Source organism: Dendropsophus ebraccatus, chromosome 13 (assembly GCF_027789765.1).
Source record: "Dendropsophus ebraccatus isolate aDenEbr1 chromosome 13, aDenEbr1.pat, whole genome shotgun sequence".
NCBI classification, from domain to species: domain Eukaryota; kingdom Metazoa; phylum Chordata; class Amphibia; order Anura; family Hylidae; genus Dendropsophus; species Dendropsophus ebraccatus.
In genome coordinates, this window is record NC_091466.1 from 22,590,347 (window position 1) to 22,604,595 (window position 14,249).

The window sequence follows — 14,249 nt, forward strand, 5'->3', positions numbered from 1 at the left end:
ACCCTCCCCCACACACACCCAGGGCAGTGGAGTAGCATGGTGTCTGTCAGTCCTCTACTCCCTGACAGGGGATAACAGAGCCACACCACAAAGGACACTGTTCCTGGGTAGCAGATCACAAGAGCAGCACAGCAGCTGCTATTAGCACCCCTGGACAGAGGATTACAGATCGACACAGTACAGCCCTCCCCCCCCTCCCCCAGACAAACCCGAATAGAGAGCCACTCATCAAGGGCCCTGAATTACAGAGCCGCACAGGGCCTGCCAATCCCCCCTCCCCTGAATAGCAGATTACAGAGCCACACAGTGCCTGCCACTAGAGATGAGTGAACATGCTCGTTCAAGCTTGGTACTTGTTCGAGTATTAGGGTAGTCGATGGTGCTCGTTACTCAGACAAGCATCTTGCGATACTCAAGACAAAGGCATCTTCCTCTTCCTGCATGTCTGGTGGCTTTTTTTAGCCAATCATCATGCAGGAGAGTCTTTGGGAGCTCGTAGCATCACATTGGAACCCTACATGTCGAAAGCAGCGATTGGCTGGCCAGATCAGATGACCTGGGCATATAAGAATCAGGTACCGCAGTGCTTGCGTCAGACGCAGGCTGGAAGAGATTAGGGAGAGAGCTGCTGTCTGTCAGGGAGCGTGTTAGGCAGGGAATTAGTGCGTGGTTAGGCAGGAATCCTAAAATTTTTAAAACATTATTATTTTTTTCTTTGCTACCTTTGGCTGCTGGCTTGGACTTGTAGTGCAGCTGTCAGTAGTCAATTTGTCCTGTTGATGACATTCTCTTGGCTGGCTGGGATCTGTAGTTTAGCTATACCTATCCTCACTGTGCTGGGTCCTGTGCACGTGGCACCTTAAAAAAAAAAAAAAAAAACACCAGCTACACACATACTCTATACGACTTCCCCCAAAACTGCTGTCAGTAGTCAATTTGTCCTGTTGCTGACATTACCTTGGCTGGCTGGGAACTGTAGTTCAGCTATACTGTACCTATCCTCACTGCTGCCCATAATTTGGCATAATTTGGCGATTAGCCAGCCCCAGAGGCATTCATGCATGCTGCCCCTGCTGTTTCCATGGTCTTTCCATCATTTTCTTCGGTTTTCAGGTTTTTAGGCAACCTTCCCTGTGCAGAGCTTTGGTCCCCTGCAAAAATGCTTGAGTTTCCCAGTGACTTCAATGGGGGTTCGTTACTCGAAACGAGCACCCGAGCATCGGGAAATATCCATCTCGAGTATCGAGCACCCGAGTACGCGCTCATCTCTAGTGACCACTTGAAGTTCCAGATGTGGAAATTAAGGTTCAAAAGGGAGATCTGCTCATTTGTGGTTATCGTAAACCAACAGCAACAAATGCTTTGTTGTGATATGATAGCTACCATCGTTAACATGTCAAACAATGGCTTAGACATACAAACAATATTGAGACAGTCTTTGTTGAACAGGCTGGACACGCTTATAGGTAGGGTAGTGCCTGAAAAGGAAGAGATATAAAGATGCTTAGTTTGCTTAAAACCAAGTCTAGTAGCCAGTGTGGACTATAGGGTGGTGAGACACTTTATAGGAGGTCATGGACCCGATCCAGGACGTGTTTGGACCACATACACACTGAAACAGACACAGACCAGAGTGAGTGGAAAGACCAGATGTCAATTACCAAATCAAAAGAGAGTGTTACTATTAAGTGGCCAAAGGGAACTAGCAAGGAAGACACAGGTGTGCTAAGAATGCAATCAGTAGCAAAAGAAGTAGAGCTGTGTTCAGACAGGGATCAGAGAAGTGCAAATTAAACATAGAATACAAATACAAAATCATGTGTAAGAGCACAGTCTCGGCCTTATATCACGAGCTAAATAATGCACCAAGGTCTGAAGAGGCATGGACATAACAAGGCTAAAGCTCTATAAGAACATCTTTAAGAACGGGGATATCCTTAGACATTACTGGATCAGGCTATGTACAAATCTTAGAGACAAGAAGATCTCATTATATATTGTGAAGCATGAGTCACCTGTGATTTTTAAATTTTCAAGTACTCTTTTTGTCTCTCCTCCTTCTTAAAGCCTAACTATTAAATATTTTGACCATTTAGTTTTAGTTAGCTTAGGCCATGATAAGAATTTTTGCAATATACATCAATAAGATAAAACGAACTGTTTTTTAAATACATGAAGCTGAATGTGCTCGGAGCCCTATGTCTGCTTCTGTGTTATTTGTGCAATCCTGCTTGACACGCCCCTCCCTGGAAATCTGTCCTGAGTAGCAGTTGTACAGGCTCTGACAGCAGCATCAGATAACAACCCTGACACAGACAGAAACAAAACCTCCTCCCCCCACCTCCTTCACTCTCCCCCCTCCCCTCACAGAGGTCACTTAGCAGAGCTAATGTTATGTGTTGTGTGAGGATCAGCGCAGGGGAAGAGCTGGATGGAGAGACAAGTACCCAAAGCTTCAACCAAGGGGAACATGCCAACCATGAATCCAATATACTGCATGAGGGAGAGTTGGTGAGTCTTTGAGGGGAGGACTACAAGTCCCAGCACAACACAGTTGTTGTCCTTCCATAGTACATATAACACTCACTATCAGATGTCTCCAGCAGGTGTCCCCATCTCCATGGCTGACATTATCCTACAGTGTAATGAGAGCAGATGACTGTATCGAATCCCACTGTGTGTGATACCATCTGCTGGGGCTCTGTATCTAATCTTACTGTGTGATACTGTATGCCGGGACTCTATCTGATCCTGCTATGTGTGATACCATCTGCTGGGGCTCTGTATCTAATCTTACTGTGTGATACTGTATGCCGGGACTCTATCTGATCCCACGGTGTGTGATACCATCTGCTAAGGTGCTGCTCAGTGAATGGAGGGACTCGGCCAGGGAGATGAGGGATAGACCACACCCACTTTCAGTCAGCCAGAAGAAAATTTTATTTATTCTTCTGAGCCAAACAACTGGTGATATCTCAGCAACCACATACACTATCAACACAGTTTAGGGCTCTTTTTAAAGAGTAACACATGGGCTTTTTATTTGAGAAATGTCATTTTTTTTGGCTACTTAAATTATAGTTATACTTTAAAGCTGGAGACATTTCTTCCATCTCTGGCCCTCCCCACCAGATCTCATCCACTCTACTGGCCTTCTATCATCCACCATCCTCCTCTACACCAGATTGCCCCTCTAACATGATATGCTTCCTCCTGACGACCCCCCCCCCCCCCCTTCCCCTGCCCCTACCCTTGTTCCACTCTGGAATGCATACTCTTCTTGCACTCTAGACTGCAGATGCTCTCACATCCCTTGCCCTGGCAACAAACCACCCAGAGTTGCAATGTTGCTTTGCTGTCATCGGACAACTGTTAATTCACCCCAACTCCACCTCTCTCTACCCTCTCCTCCTTTGAAGTGCACTCCATCTATATTTATTCCCCCTCAAACCTCCAAGTGGCCATCATCTACTGACCACTATGCTCCACAACCACCTTCCTTCGCCTCAGGTCTGTGATGCCTCTACTTTCTTCCTCTTCATCCTCCTCATCATTATGAATGCCCCCAGGCAGTATTTTTCCTATGCATCGCTTGTCTAAACTGCACCGGCACTGTAGCGATACAGGTGCAGTATAGACAAGCGATGAATAGAAATCCTGCCTTGGGGTGTTCCTAATGATGAAGAGGGTGGGGAGGAAGGATGGAAAAGTGTCATAGACCTTGAGCGCAGACACCCTAGACCACACCAGTATGACTTGCCTGCTACAGATTAAAGATCATTTTTAGCTCTAACCAAGGCACCAGGTGCATTATAAAAGTATAAAAGACACAACTGGTAAGGATTTAATCTCATCAAATGGATAGTACTAGCGGTTTAGTGGGTGGGTTGGTGGATTCAGAGTTGCTTTAAAGTTCAATACCGTATGTGCTCACATCAGCTGCAATTAACCACACAGACAGGTAAGGCAATTCAATAACATGAACACCGTACACGTCCGGAAGTTGTGTAGATACAATTTACAACACTGTTTTTGAAATCGATACTGTGGTTACCGTGGTAGTGAATAACTATGTATCTATTTTCTATGTATCTATTTTCTAATGTTGCTGGGTGTCAAAGGAGGCTTACTCAGTGTACCTTTTATTTAAAGAGGCTTACTCAGTGTACCTGCCTGGTTTGGAGCGATTTGAGTTATACACTATCTAAATGCCTTCCTGACCTCTTCCCCTTCCTTTCTGCCAGCTCAGCTTGCTATTGACAGTGGGCTTCAGAATCTAAATGTAGTCATTAAAATTGCCATGCCTCACAAGTTAGTAACATGTTTTGTCAGTCCTCACTGACGTAAAAATTTTAGCTCTAGCTGGGATTTAAATATTCCTTCCTGCGCTCTAGCCCCAGTCGTGGAGTTGACTTTAGCCTATCCCAAAGTATTATGGCATTTGAATTTTGGCTTCAAAATGGGGGTAAACACATTTATTGTCTGTTTTGCTTGATTTTCACAGAACTTGGCCAATAGATGTACAGCACTAAAACTGAGTGCTTAAGCTTGGAGTCATTTATGGATCAATAGGGCATGACTATTTTGCATCCGATCGTTCACACATGACCATGGACTTGTGGATATCATTTCACAGCACTGTGCATGTTTGCTCCGGGTGTTTAAAGGAAACCTGTCACCCCCGTGCTGGGGTGACAGGCTCCCGACCCCTGTTAAATCCCCCTATACATACCTCATCGGAGAATCCGATGAGCATAGAGAATGATGGAGCATCGGACTCCCCATTCATTCTCTATGAGCATCTGACTCTCCTGTGAGCACTTACTTAAGTACCGGCCGAGATGATCTGGCCAGAGACCAGCTGTTCCATGACCCGGCCGGAGTCACGGAACGGACGGGCTCATCCGTAGTGTGAACATAGCCTAAATGTGTTTAATTACATTTTTTTGTGCTATGATGTTTTAAATTCTCTGGATTATTATTTTCTTATATGTATTTATATGTCTTTAAATACTATACAGCGTTTTATTTACCATCCAATGAGGGCAGCTTATAGGCAATTTGAATTTCTATTTTCCCCAATTAAATACCAGTAATGTCTGTATATCTTATATGGATCAGAAAAAAAAGGGCAAACGCGTCATCCTAAATAAAACATCCTTGATGGAGAAAAGTGTGTGTGCCGATCATCGCCTTGACGGCCTGGGATTCCTGTATGTCTGGACCTTCCACATGAGACTTCCCTGCTGAATCTTCTACATATTAAGTGATGAAGATTAGGAAGTTAATAACACAAAACTATACTATGTTTCTAATTAAATATTCATAGTCTAATCTCTTTAGCTACAATAATGCTATTCTAATACAAATAAGCAAAGTTAGAGGAATGTCATACTCATGGTGAAACTAACAGTTTAAGCTTATTATACTGTATTAATGTAAATATAAAACAGGTGAAAAAAAATACAAAAAAAAAAATAATTTTTTTAAGACTATGTTTCAGAAAAAAACATTTTTACCCATTTTACAATTTCCCAGTGATTCGGCTTATTGAATTCATAAAAACTTTCTTTACATCTCTGTTTCTAAAAGTATATATGAAAGGATTAATTGTGGGTGTGAATGCTGTATACATAAAAGAGAGATACTTGTCATAATGGCTGCCTTTAGGCTTGACATACACAATGATGGCTGCACCATAGAAGAGACTGGCTACAGTCAGATGAGATGTGCAGGTGGAGAAGGCTTTCTGCTTCCCATCTTTACTCTTGATCTTGCTTACAGTTATTATGATATAGATATAGAATCCTATGATTATGAGGAAAGGTAGAACAACATCAACAATGGCTGCTAAGCTCGTTGACATACTGCTCATAGAAGCATCAGAACAAGCCAAGCTTTGGAGTGGAGCCAAGTCACAAAAATAGTGGTCAATTATATTAGGGCCACAAAATTCCAATTGAGCTGTAAATATGGCCGGTATTAAAATAATGCTAAATCCAAAAATCCATGGAAACAATGCTAGCCCAACACAAACTTTTTGAGTCATGATAGTTGGGTAATGTAAAGGGTTATTGATAGCCAGATGTCGATCAAACACCATCACTACAAGGAGATAGCATTCAGTGACACCCAAGGAGTTGAAGACATACATTTGAGTAAAACAACCTATGAAGGATATTCTGTTGTTATGTGCAATTAAAATGGTCAATAGTTTTGGAACTGTAACCGAGACAAACATAATTTCCAAAGTGGAGAACACGCTGATAAAAAAATACATTGGTTTATGAAGTGAAGATTTTAGTTTAACCACAATGATTATTGCAAGATTTCCCATAATACATGTGATATAAGTGAAGATAAAAAAGAGGGAAATTAAAATCTGAATCTGGTGCAAATCAGCAAAGGCCAGTAAGATGAACTCTTCAACCACAGTTTTATTTACCTGTGCCATTTCTCTAAAAAAGGCCAAGTCAGTATACGAATTGTAATTTCTTTAACTTTCGGTATAGCATGTTGTAGTCACAGTAATTGTTATATTTCTGCTTTTTTTCCCTATTATATATAGTCAAGTACTTAAGGTAGGCTCCTGAAACTTGGAACCTGACTCAGTTGCCTGTGAGAAACAAATTAGAGGTAATAGAAATTCTCCTTTGTGGCGGGACCAACTGGGGAGAGATAAACACAGACACACAGATTGGTGTATTATGGAGTCTCTCTTGGATAACTCAGCTCAATAATAATAGAATTTTCTCGAAAAACCCCTGGACCACCCCTATACTGTCCATAGACCACCGTTACAGACTAGTGTCCAATAGAGATGAGCGAACCTTGTGCATGCTCGAGTTCATCCAAACCTGAGCGTTCGGTATTTGATTAGCGGGGGCTAGTGAAATTGGATAAAGCCCTGAGGCTATGTGGAAAACATGGATATACTGTAATCATTGGCTGTATCCATGTTTTCTAGACAACCTTAGAACCTTATCTAACTTCGGCCACCCCCGCTAATCAAATGCCGAACGCTCGGGTTCAGATGAACTCGAGCATGCTCGAGGTTCGCTCATCTCTAGGGTCCAAGCATATTTCTTTTGTAAAATATAATATTTTAAAAAAAACTTTACATATTGAAACCTAATTATAAACCACATGATCAGCCACATGACAATATACTTCACTAAATTCCTAAAAAATATTTTTACTCAAGTGTCAAGTGTATTTTTGGCCTAAAACCACTTGATTCTGCATTTAACATTTAAATCCATTACAGTAGCATTGGCATATGACAACCAATCCTATTTCACTATCACCTGTAGAATATCCAATTTACTTTGACATGTAACACACTTAGGATGGGCATCTCTGCCCAAGAAGTTTTTTTTTTTCCTCAAAATATATATCATTTTTAAATGATGATTCGTTTTATAAGATTAAATATTATTATTTGCCTGATATTGTATAAACAATGATTTGACAATGGAGTAGTAGAAGAGATGAATATCATAGAAGTTTTACTGTTAATACATTTTCTGAAATGACAGTGTAATACAGTTTGAAAGTCCAACTCCCTGCTAGTCTTCTCTATTTTAGTTGTGTAAAATATATATATATTTTTTTAAATATATCCACTACAAGTCTTTATACCTCTTAAGTATCTGAAAGACAATCCATACAGGTTTAGTCAAACTGAATTCATTCTTCTCTTGTCTTAGCCTTGTAAATGTTAAAAGGAGGTATTATCACTCAATATTATATATAGTTTTGTAAGATTTACACAAGGGAGACCTACCTTATTTCATGGCGAAGACATTCTGTCTCATTACAGCTGTTATGTTTTAGTCGATTATTTGAAAACATTTTTTAACAAGGCCTTTAGAGACGATATTTTGCTCTTACAATGATAAATCAACTGAGAATTTTGCCAGAGTCATTGGCCACTGTCCTTGTTTTTTACAATTATTATGAAATCAGCATAAAAAAAGTATGAGATAGATAGATAGATAGATACTGATTTCATAATCTATCTATCTATCTATCTATCTATCTATCTATCTATCTATCCTAGGGATTTCAAACTCAGCTAAAGCTTTGGCTGTCCAGGCATGATGGGAATTGTAGTTTTGCTGGAGGGACTGAGTTTGGTACCTGTGATCTATACAAAGGATAGTTCAGCATTCAGAATATTCAGAAGATAATCTACAGCACTCAAGACTAGAAATAGCAAACATTTACAACAATAAGGTTTAGCACACAAAATACCGAGGCAAGGTTTCAGCAAACAGACTTGCTTGAAGATGACGAAGTCTGTTAGCTAAAAAGTTGCTCTGGTATTTTGTGTGTCAAACTATATTGATGAAGATTTGGATGGAATGAATGAATCAATCAATCAATCAATCATCTTCTATTAGTTCTGTATGCTCTAAACTGGGTGCTGTCTGACCAATAACTATATTTTAAACAGCATCCCTAGTTATCCTTTTTGAGCCTAATGCTCAATATCATCAATTGTATGTCATTTGTCTCACCCAGACTCTGTCCTCTTGGCTGCAGTCCCTACAGACCCCATGCAGGCTGTGTTTCACAGTGGGAGCTATTACCTTTTAAAGAGGACCTGTCACCCCCCGTGCCGGGGTGACAGGCTCCCGACCCCCTGCTGGAGCACCCTTTACTCACCTGATCCCGCCGGGTCCCGCTTCTGGAGGTGGTCGGGTGACTGAGATATGAGCACCCGAAGCCCGGAGCGCGTGCTCCTCAGATGAGTCCAATGCTCATAGAGAATGATGGAGCGTCGGACTCGCCTATCATTCACTATGAGCGTTGGACTCATCTGAGGAGCGCGCGCTCCGGGCTTCGGGCGCTCATATCTCAGTCACCCGACCACCTCCAGAAGCAGGACCCAGCGGGATGAGGTGAGTATAGGGTGCTCCAGGGGGGGGGGGGGGTCGGGAGCCTGTCACCCAGGCACGGGGGGTGACAGGTTGCCTTTAAGCGCTGAAGTCTTATAGATGCGATCACGGAAGGGAGATCCCTTCTGCTTCCCAGTTCAGGGCTCAGCAGCGCATTTGCGTGGATTCCGGCTCGGTAATTGGTGAATGATCAGTACTGTATTATGTATACTGCAGTGATCTCCATGGAAGATTACAGCAGTAATAATAAAAGTCCCCCGGGGGACGTAAAGTTGAAGAATACAGTAAAAAAATAAAAAAAATAAACGTTAGTTGTTTTAAAATAGCGTTAATTATTTGTCATTGAATGGCGGCCATCCACTAAATTTCAACAGTGTGTGAACATAGCCTTTCTGTGTTTTGAATCCACTCCTGATTTAGCTTGAAAAATACTGATCAAAATGCTGAGCAAAAATAGTGTGTGTGTGTGTGTGTGTGTGTGTGTGTGTGTGTGTGTGAACATAGCCGAAAAGTGAAACAATTCTTAGTACATACATGCAAGAACTAAGCTAAGTGTGGAAAAACATATATTTTATTGACTGAATAGTGATGGTACATGAAGGTCTGGTAAAAACTTCTAGCTAGGGATGATCAAACTTTTCAAAAGTTCAGTTCGGCAGATTCACAATTTTTTTTATTTAAAACTTAGGTTTTAAATAAACCACACTAAAACAGCTAAACTATGTCAGCAACACTAGGTGGACCATTGAGGATCTTTTACAGTGAAAATGGTATGAAAAACATGCTCTTTTTTGTGGACATTGATTTCAATGGGAGAAACCGCTCTTTGGAGCATTTCTGCTTGTGATTTTGCAGCTAAAAAACATATTAAAAATCGAAGCAGAAAAGCAAGGTGAACACCAAAAGGGAGCTGCATCTCCATCCCTGTGTTTCCACCCCTAGGAAGCTGCATCCCTGCCCTTATATTTCCAACTCGTATAAAATTGAAATGAGACTTCAATTAAGTATGGAGACCTGTTGGCAGCGTGGTGTAGGTGCTCCTGTGCTAGCTGCTTACTTGCAGTCTGGCTGTCTGTTGATGCCTTTGGCATGGCCTGAGGATGAAGATATGGCAAGCAGCTCCCTTGTCACCACTGCAATGAGGAGCCTGGGCACTATTGTTTATGATTCTCCACACAACCAGGGTGTAACAGTCCCACATAGGCCGTCATGCTTTCTTAAACCTGAAGCAGTTCCACTGAGGCTATCAAGGTTCCCTGAGCCTTCAGTGGTCCCACTGAGGCTGTCAAGGTTCCCTGAGCCTTCAGTGGTCCCACTGAGGCTGTCAAAGTTTCCTCATGTGGGCTGGAAAGAGGACAGTCACTCTCTCCTGCACCAGCATCATCGCCTTCTACTCCAGCTCTGCCTTCTCTCCAAACCTGTCTCCAGGGCTTGACATGGGTGCTAGGGATCCCCTTCCCCTCTCCATACTGCTTACCAGGCCATGGTGCAGGGGAGAGGGGGATACTGTATAAAAATCCCACCCAGATTCTGCTCATGGCCTAGTGGATGCCCTTAGCCCCATGAGGCTCCGCCCCCTTACACCCCCATTTTCCTTACCCAGGTGAGGCCAGATCGTGGTGGTCTCCTTCAGGCCAGGCAGGAGGGGGCACTTCATTTTCTCATCCAGGGCAGCAGGGGGCAGCTCTCACAGCTCCTCGCTTCAGTAGTGGAGCAGGGAGTTGTGAGCTGCTCTGCAAGCTCCATCACTTAAGCAAGGAGCTGACAGCAGGGAGCGCTCCACACCCTCTCCCGGCCGCAATAATGACTCCTCCCCCTCGATAATGGCCCCGCCCACTCCCACTGACGATCATGGAGAACATTTTTTTTTTTTTACTTTTTCTTTTTTTTTTCTTCCTCTGAAGATGCAGCCCCCAACAGGGTGTCACCCTAGGCACCAGACCACGGGTGCCTAGTGGCAAATATGGCCCTGGTCATAGTGTCTTTCCCACATATTGCATAGAGCAAATGCAAATAGCCAGGTAGATAACCATCATTGTACTACAATTCATAAAACTTTTGATTTGATATGTCTCCCGAGTCGTGGAGCTGGAGAAGGTCCTTGTTTTCATCACAAAGGAGCAGGCCTTACAATGTCCACATTTGTAACAACCCATGGGTAACGGTATCCAGCCATGTGTGTGATGTCGTAAGAGATGTAAGGTGACTCGTCGTGACCGTATCCCCTATGCTCCATCCTTTCCTATATGTAATTTGGGGGTTGTCACCTATGACCTCTCTGATTTCTGGGTCAAGAGTGAGCGCTCTCCAATGCTTATGTATGATGTCCTTCACTTGTTGGGCTTCAACATCAAATGTACCTACAGTATGATGCGAATGGGAGCCCCCTTATATCTGTTTTTTTGTTTAGGAATAAGGAGATACCCCTCTCTTTGTTTTTAGCTATCTGGAAGGCTCTAGCCTGAGCAACTGTATTACATTGTCACAATTCACAATTAGCCTTAGCGCCCCTGATAGCGCCAGCTAATAGATGAGGTCACGCTCACCAGCTAATAGACCATTAAAGGTTCTAGACTGTACTGGACAATCCCGACATAAAGAAAGAACGGCACGACAGTGTGCATAATTTTCTACAACTGATCTCACTTGTAAATATTTGTACATATTGGTGAAGGTGTCACCTGAATAAATACCTTCTGATTAAGCATATCCTATTTCTGTATACAATGGGGTTTTTAAGTTATTGTAAAGTCTCAGCCCTATGTTATTGTTCTTTTCATTTTCATTATCATTTCTGTTACTTTGAACTAGGTTTTTTTTTATTGTTTTTGTTTTTAAAGAACTACAGCACTTTTACAGCATTGGCGACACAGTTATTTGCTTTCTTATGCACATTCAATTGAATGGAATTATATTGTATCATGTTTCTGTTCACACGGCTGCACATTCTCTGCGTTTTTCATTGGGTTTAAATTTTCACCAGTTTTGTCCACTAACTTTAGATTTTTATTCACTAATAACTTTATTCATTTAATTTCACTTCACAATCATGGTCACTTAATCATTTCGGGCACACATTCAACTTAATTTACAAATAATAATTGTTATTTGACACATTTATAGTATCAAACATAGCACCAGCACTTGTCTTACAGTATGTTCATCGTTCACTTTAATATGGAACAATAGTTCTTACCTAGGATTGCACACTTAAGGGGACATTTATCAAGCCAAAAAGGTATATTTTTTAATTCGCAAATGGCTGTTTTGCGAATAAATATTTGCATCTGACCATTTTCCGCATAGTACGCCAGGGGGGGTGGGGAGGTGGTGTGGAGGGGGTGGAACGGGGGGCACAGACTCTGGGTCAACTTAATTTATCATTTTACTTGCAGAAAAAAAAGGTTTTTTTAAAAAGGGTTTTATCTTTCGTTTGGGCTCCAATACCGGTTTGACCTTAACCAAGATGGCCACTGGAGTTGTGCAGTCGGGTGCGCATGCGCTTGCTTCTCCGTGGCGGCACCTCCTCTGGTTGCCCTGTCAGCAATGTTGCATTTCCAGCGCCATTAGTGACACGGCTCTGGGGGATGGCGTGGCCATGGAGGAGGATGTGCGTATCGCCCCGAGCGCCCAATAAGTAAGACTCCAGCTATGTTTGTTATTGGCCAGTATATTGTGCATCATGTATAAAAGGTCCCTTTCATCACTCCTACCTCACCGCTCCTTGAGAAAGGTCTAACAAAATGCTTTGGAGGGTGAGGTGGAGGGGCTCAATATTTTCTGTTGAGCAAATTGTTGCTATTGTGATTTTTTTTTACATTGTGGTGGACACTGGGGCAGAGTGGGATATTTTCTCACATGTTCAGTGCACACAGGACATTGTAGAATTGATGTTTATTTATTGCACTGGCATTTTGTGGCCATAATTGTTTCTAAACAGTCACATAGCAGTGAGTAACACTGCTATGTGTAACACTCATGAGTATGTTTAATTTCCAGCATTTTATATTTTATGATACATGATTTTTGTGGAATAGCCCCTCCCCTTTGGTTTTCCATTCGTGTATATGTTTTTTATGGGTGATTTGGGAATCATGATATAATAAAGATTAATTTTTGTTGAAAAGAAAAGTTTTCAGTACTTTTGTCTATGAGGGTTGTTTTTGGTAATTTTTGTGATTGTATGCAGTAGCCAGATGTGATGCACTGAAGTCACAAGCCTCCTGCACCCAAGTCAGTGAGTGGGGAGGTTTTGCACAAGCCAGCCCAAAACTGCAGTAAAGGTGACGTGCTGGTGGCAAGTGCTTATAGATGGTGTAGTGGAGTTAATACTTAAGCTGTCAGTGTGTTTGTGTTTGCCAAAGACATTTATGCTGCTGCCAGACACTGTTTTAGAACAGGTCACTTAACAGGTGACTCACTTGGTTAACTTCTCCAAGGAGAGTTGCATACAGTGGTAAATCACTGATATACAATGACACCCTTTGTGAGATGCAGTAGAAATCAGTCAACAGAGAGACTAGGCATTATCGTTTTAACAGTGACTTTTCTAAAACATCAGGTACAATGGGTAAAAGTCTTTTATCTATGGAGTACCTTAAAAATGGCCACAATACAAAGATTGGTCAATGTCAATAAGTGGCAATTTCTTACTCAAATAGAGTACATGAACCTCCTATACAAAATAACAGCAGCATAGGTGAATATTCACAAATTAAAGTGTCACTGTCATTACAAAAAACTTTGGACATGTCATAGAGATATGTGAAAAGTTTTGATTGGTAGAGGTCTGAGTGTTCAGATCCATACCAATCGGAAAGCGAGCAGGGAGAAGATGTGCCATAGCACATCAATTCTCTGCTCTGAATTAGAAAAAAAGAGTCAAATATAATGTAGCTCTATAGAGCACAGCTCTTTTTCTAACTTAACATGGGAAGAGGACGAGTCGAAACACTCAGACCCAGACCGATCAAAACTTTTGACATGTCTATATGAAATGTCAAAAGTTTTTTGTAACAAAAGTGACACTTTAGGTTCCATAAGCAATAATATTACTATAAATAGAAACATGTCAACAGCTTTACTTTTGGACCTACATAACAGAAAGCTGAACTTCCTAAGAGGCGCTTAACAGAGGCTCTCTGTCTCTACTGGGCACCTCGCTTATGCAGGGCCAAGAGACCTCAACCTGTGGACCATGAGATATCTGGGCATCCAATTATTCTTATTGGTGCACACAGTTGAGAGTATATAGAAGTGCCAACCAATATAGTGGAAGATTCCTCCTCTGGTTTCATTACAGGGAAAGGTGAGATGGTGTGTGTTGTCTCGGTGACCTCCACCCAC

The 14,249-nt window shown here is 42.0% G+C and overlaps 1 protein-coding gene and 1 pseudogene across 1 annotated transcript; both read right to left on the minus strand.

Annotated features, from left to right (window-relative positions):
* LOC138770493 (vomeronasal type-2 receptor 26-like) overlaps nt 1-14,249 on the minus strand; it is a 193,824-nt pseudogene that overhangs the window by 65,927 nt on the left and 113,648 nt on the right.
* On the minus strand, nt 5,525-6,454 carry LOC138771316 (olfactory receptor 6N1-like). The gene has a single exon (XM_069950939.1). The coding sequence runs from the start codon at nt 6,452-6,454 to the stop codon at nt 5,525-5,527; it is 930 nt and encodes a 309-aa protein (XP_069807040.1).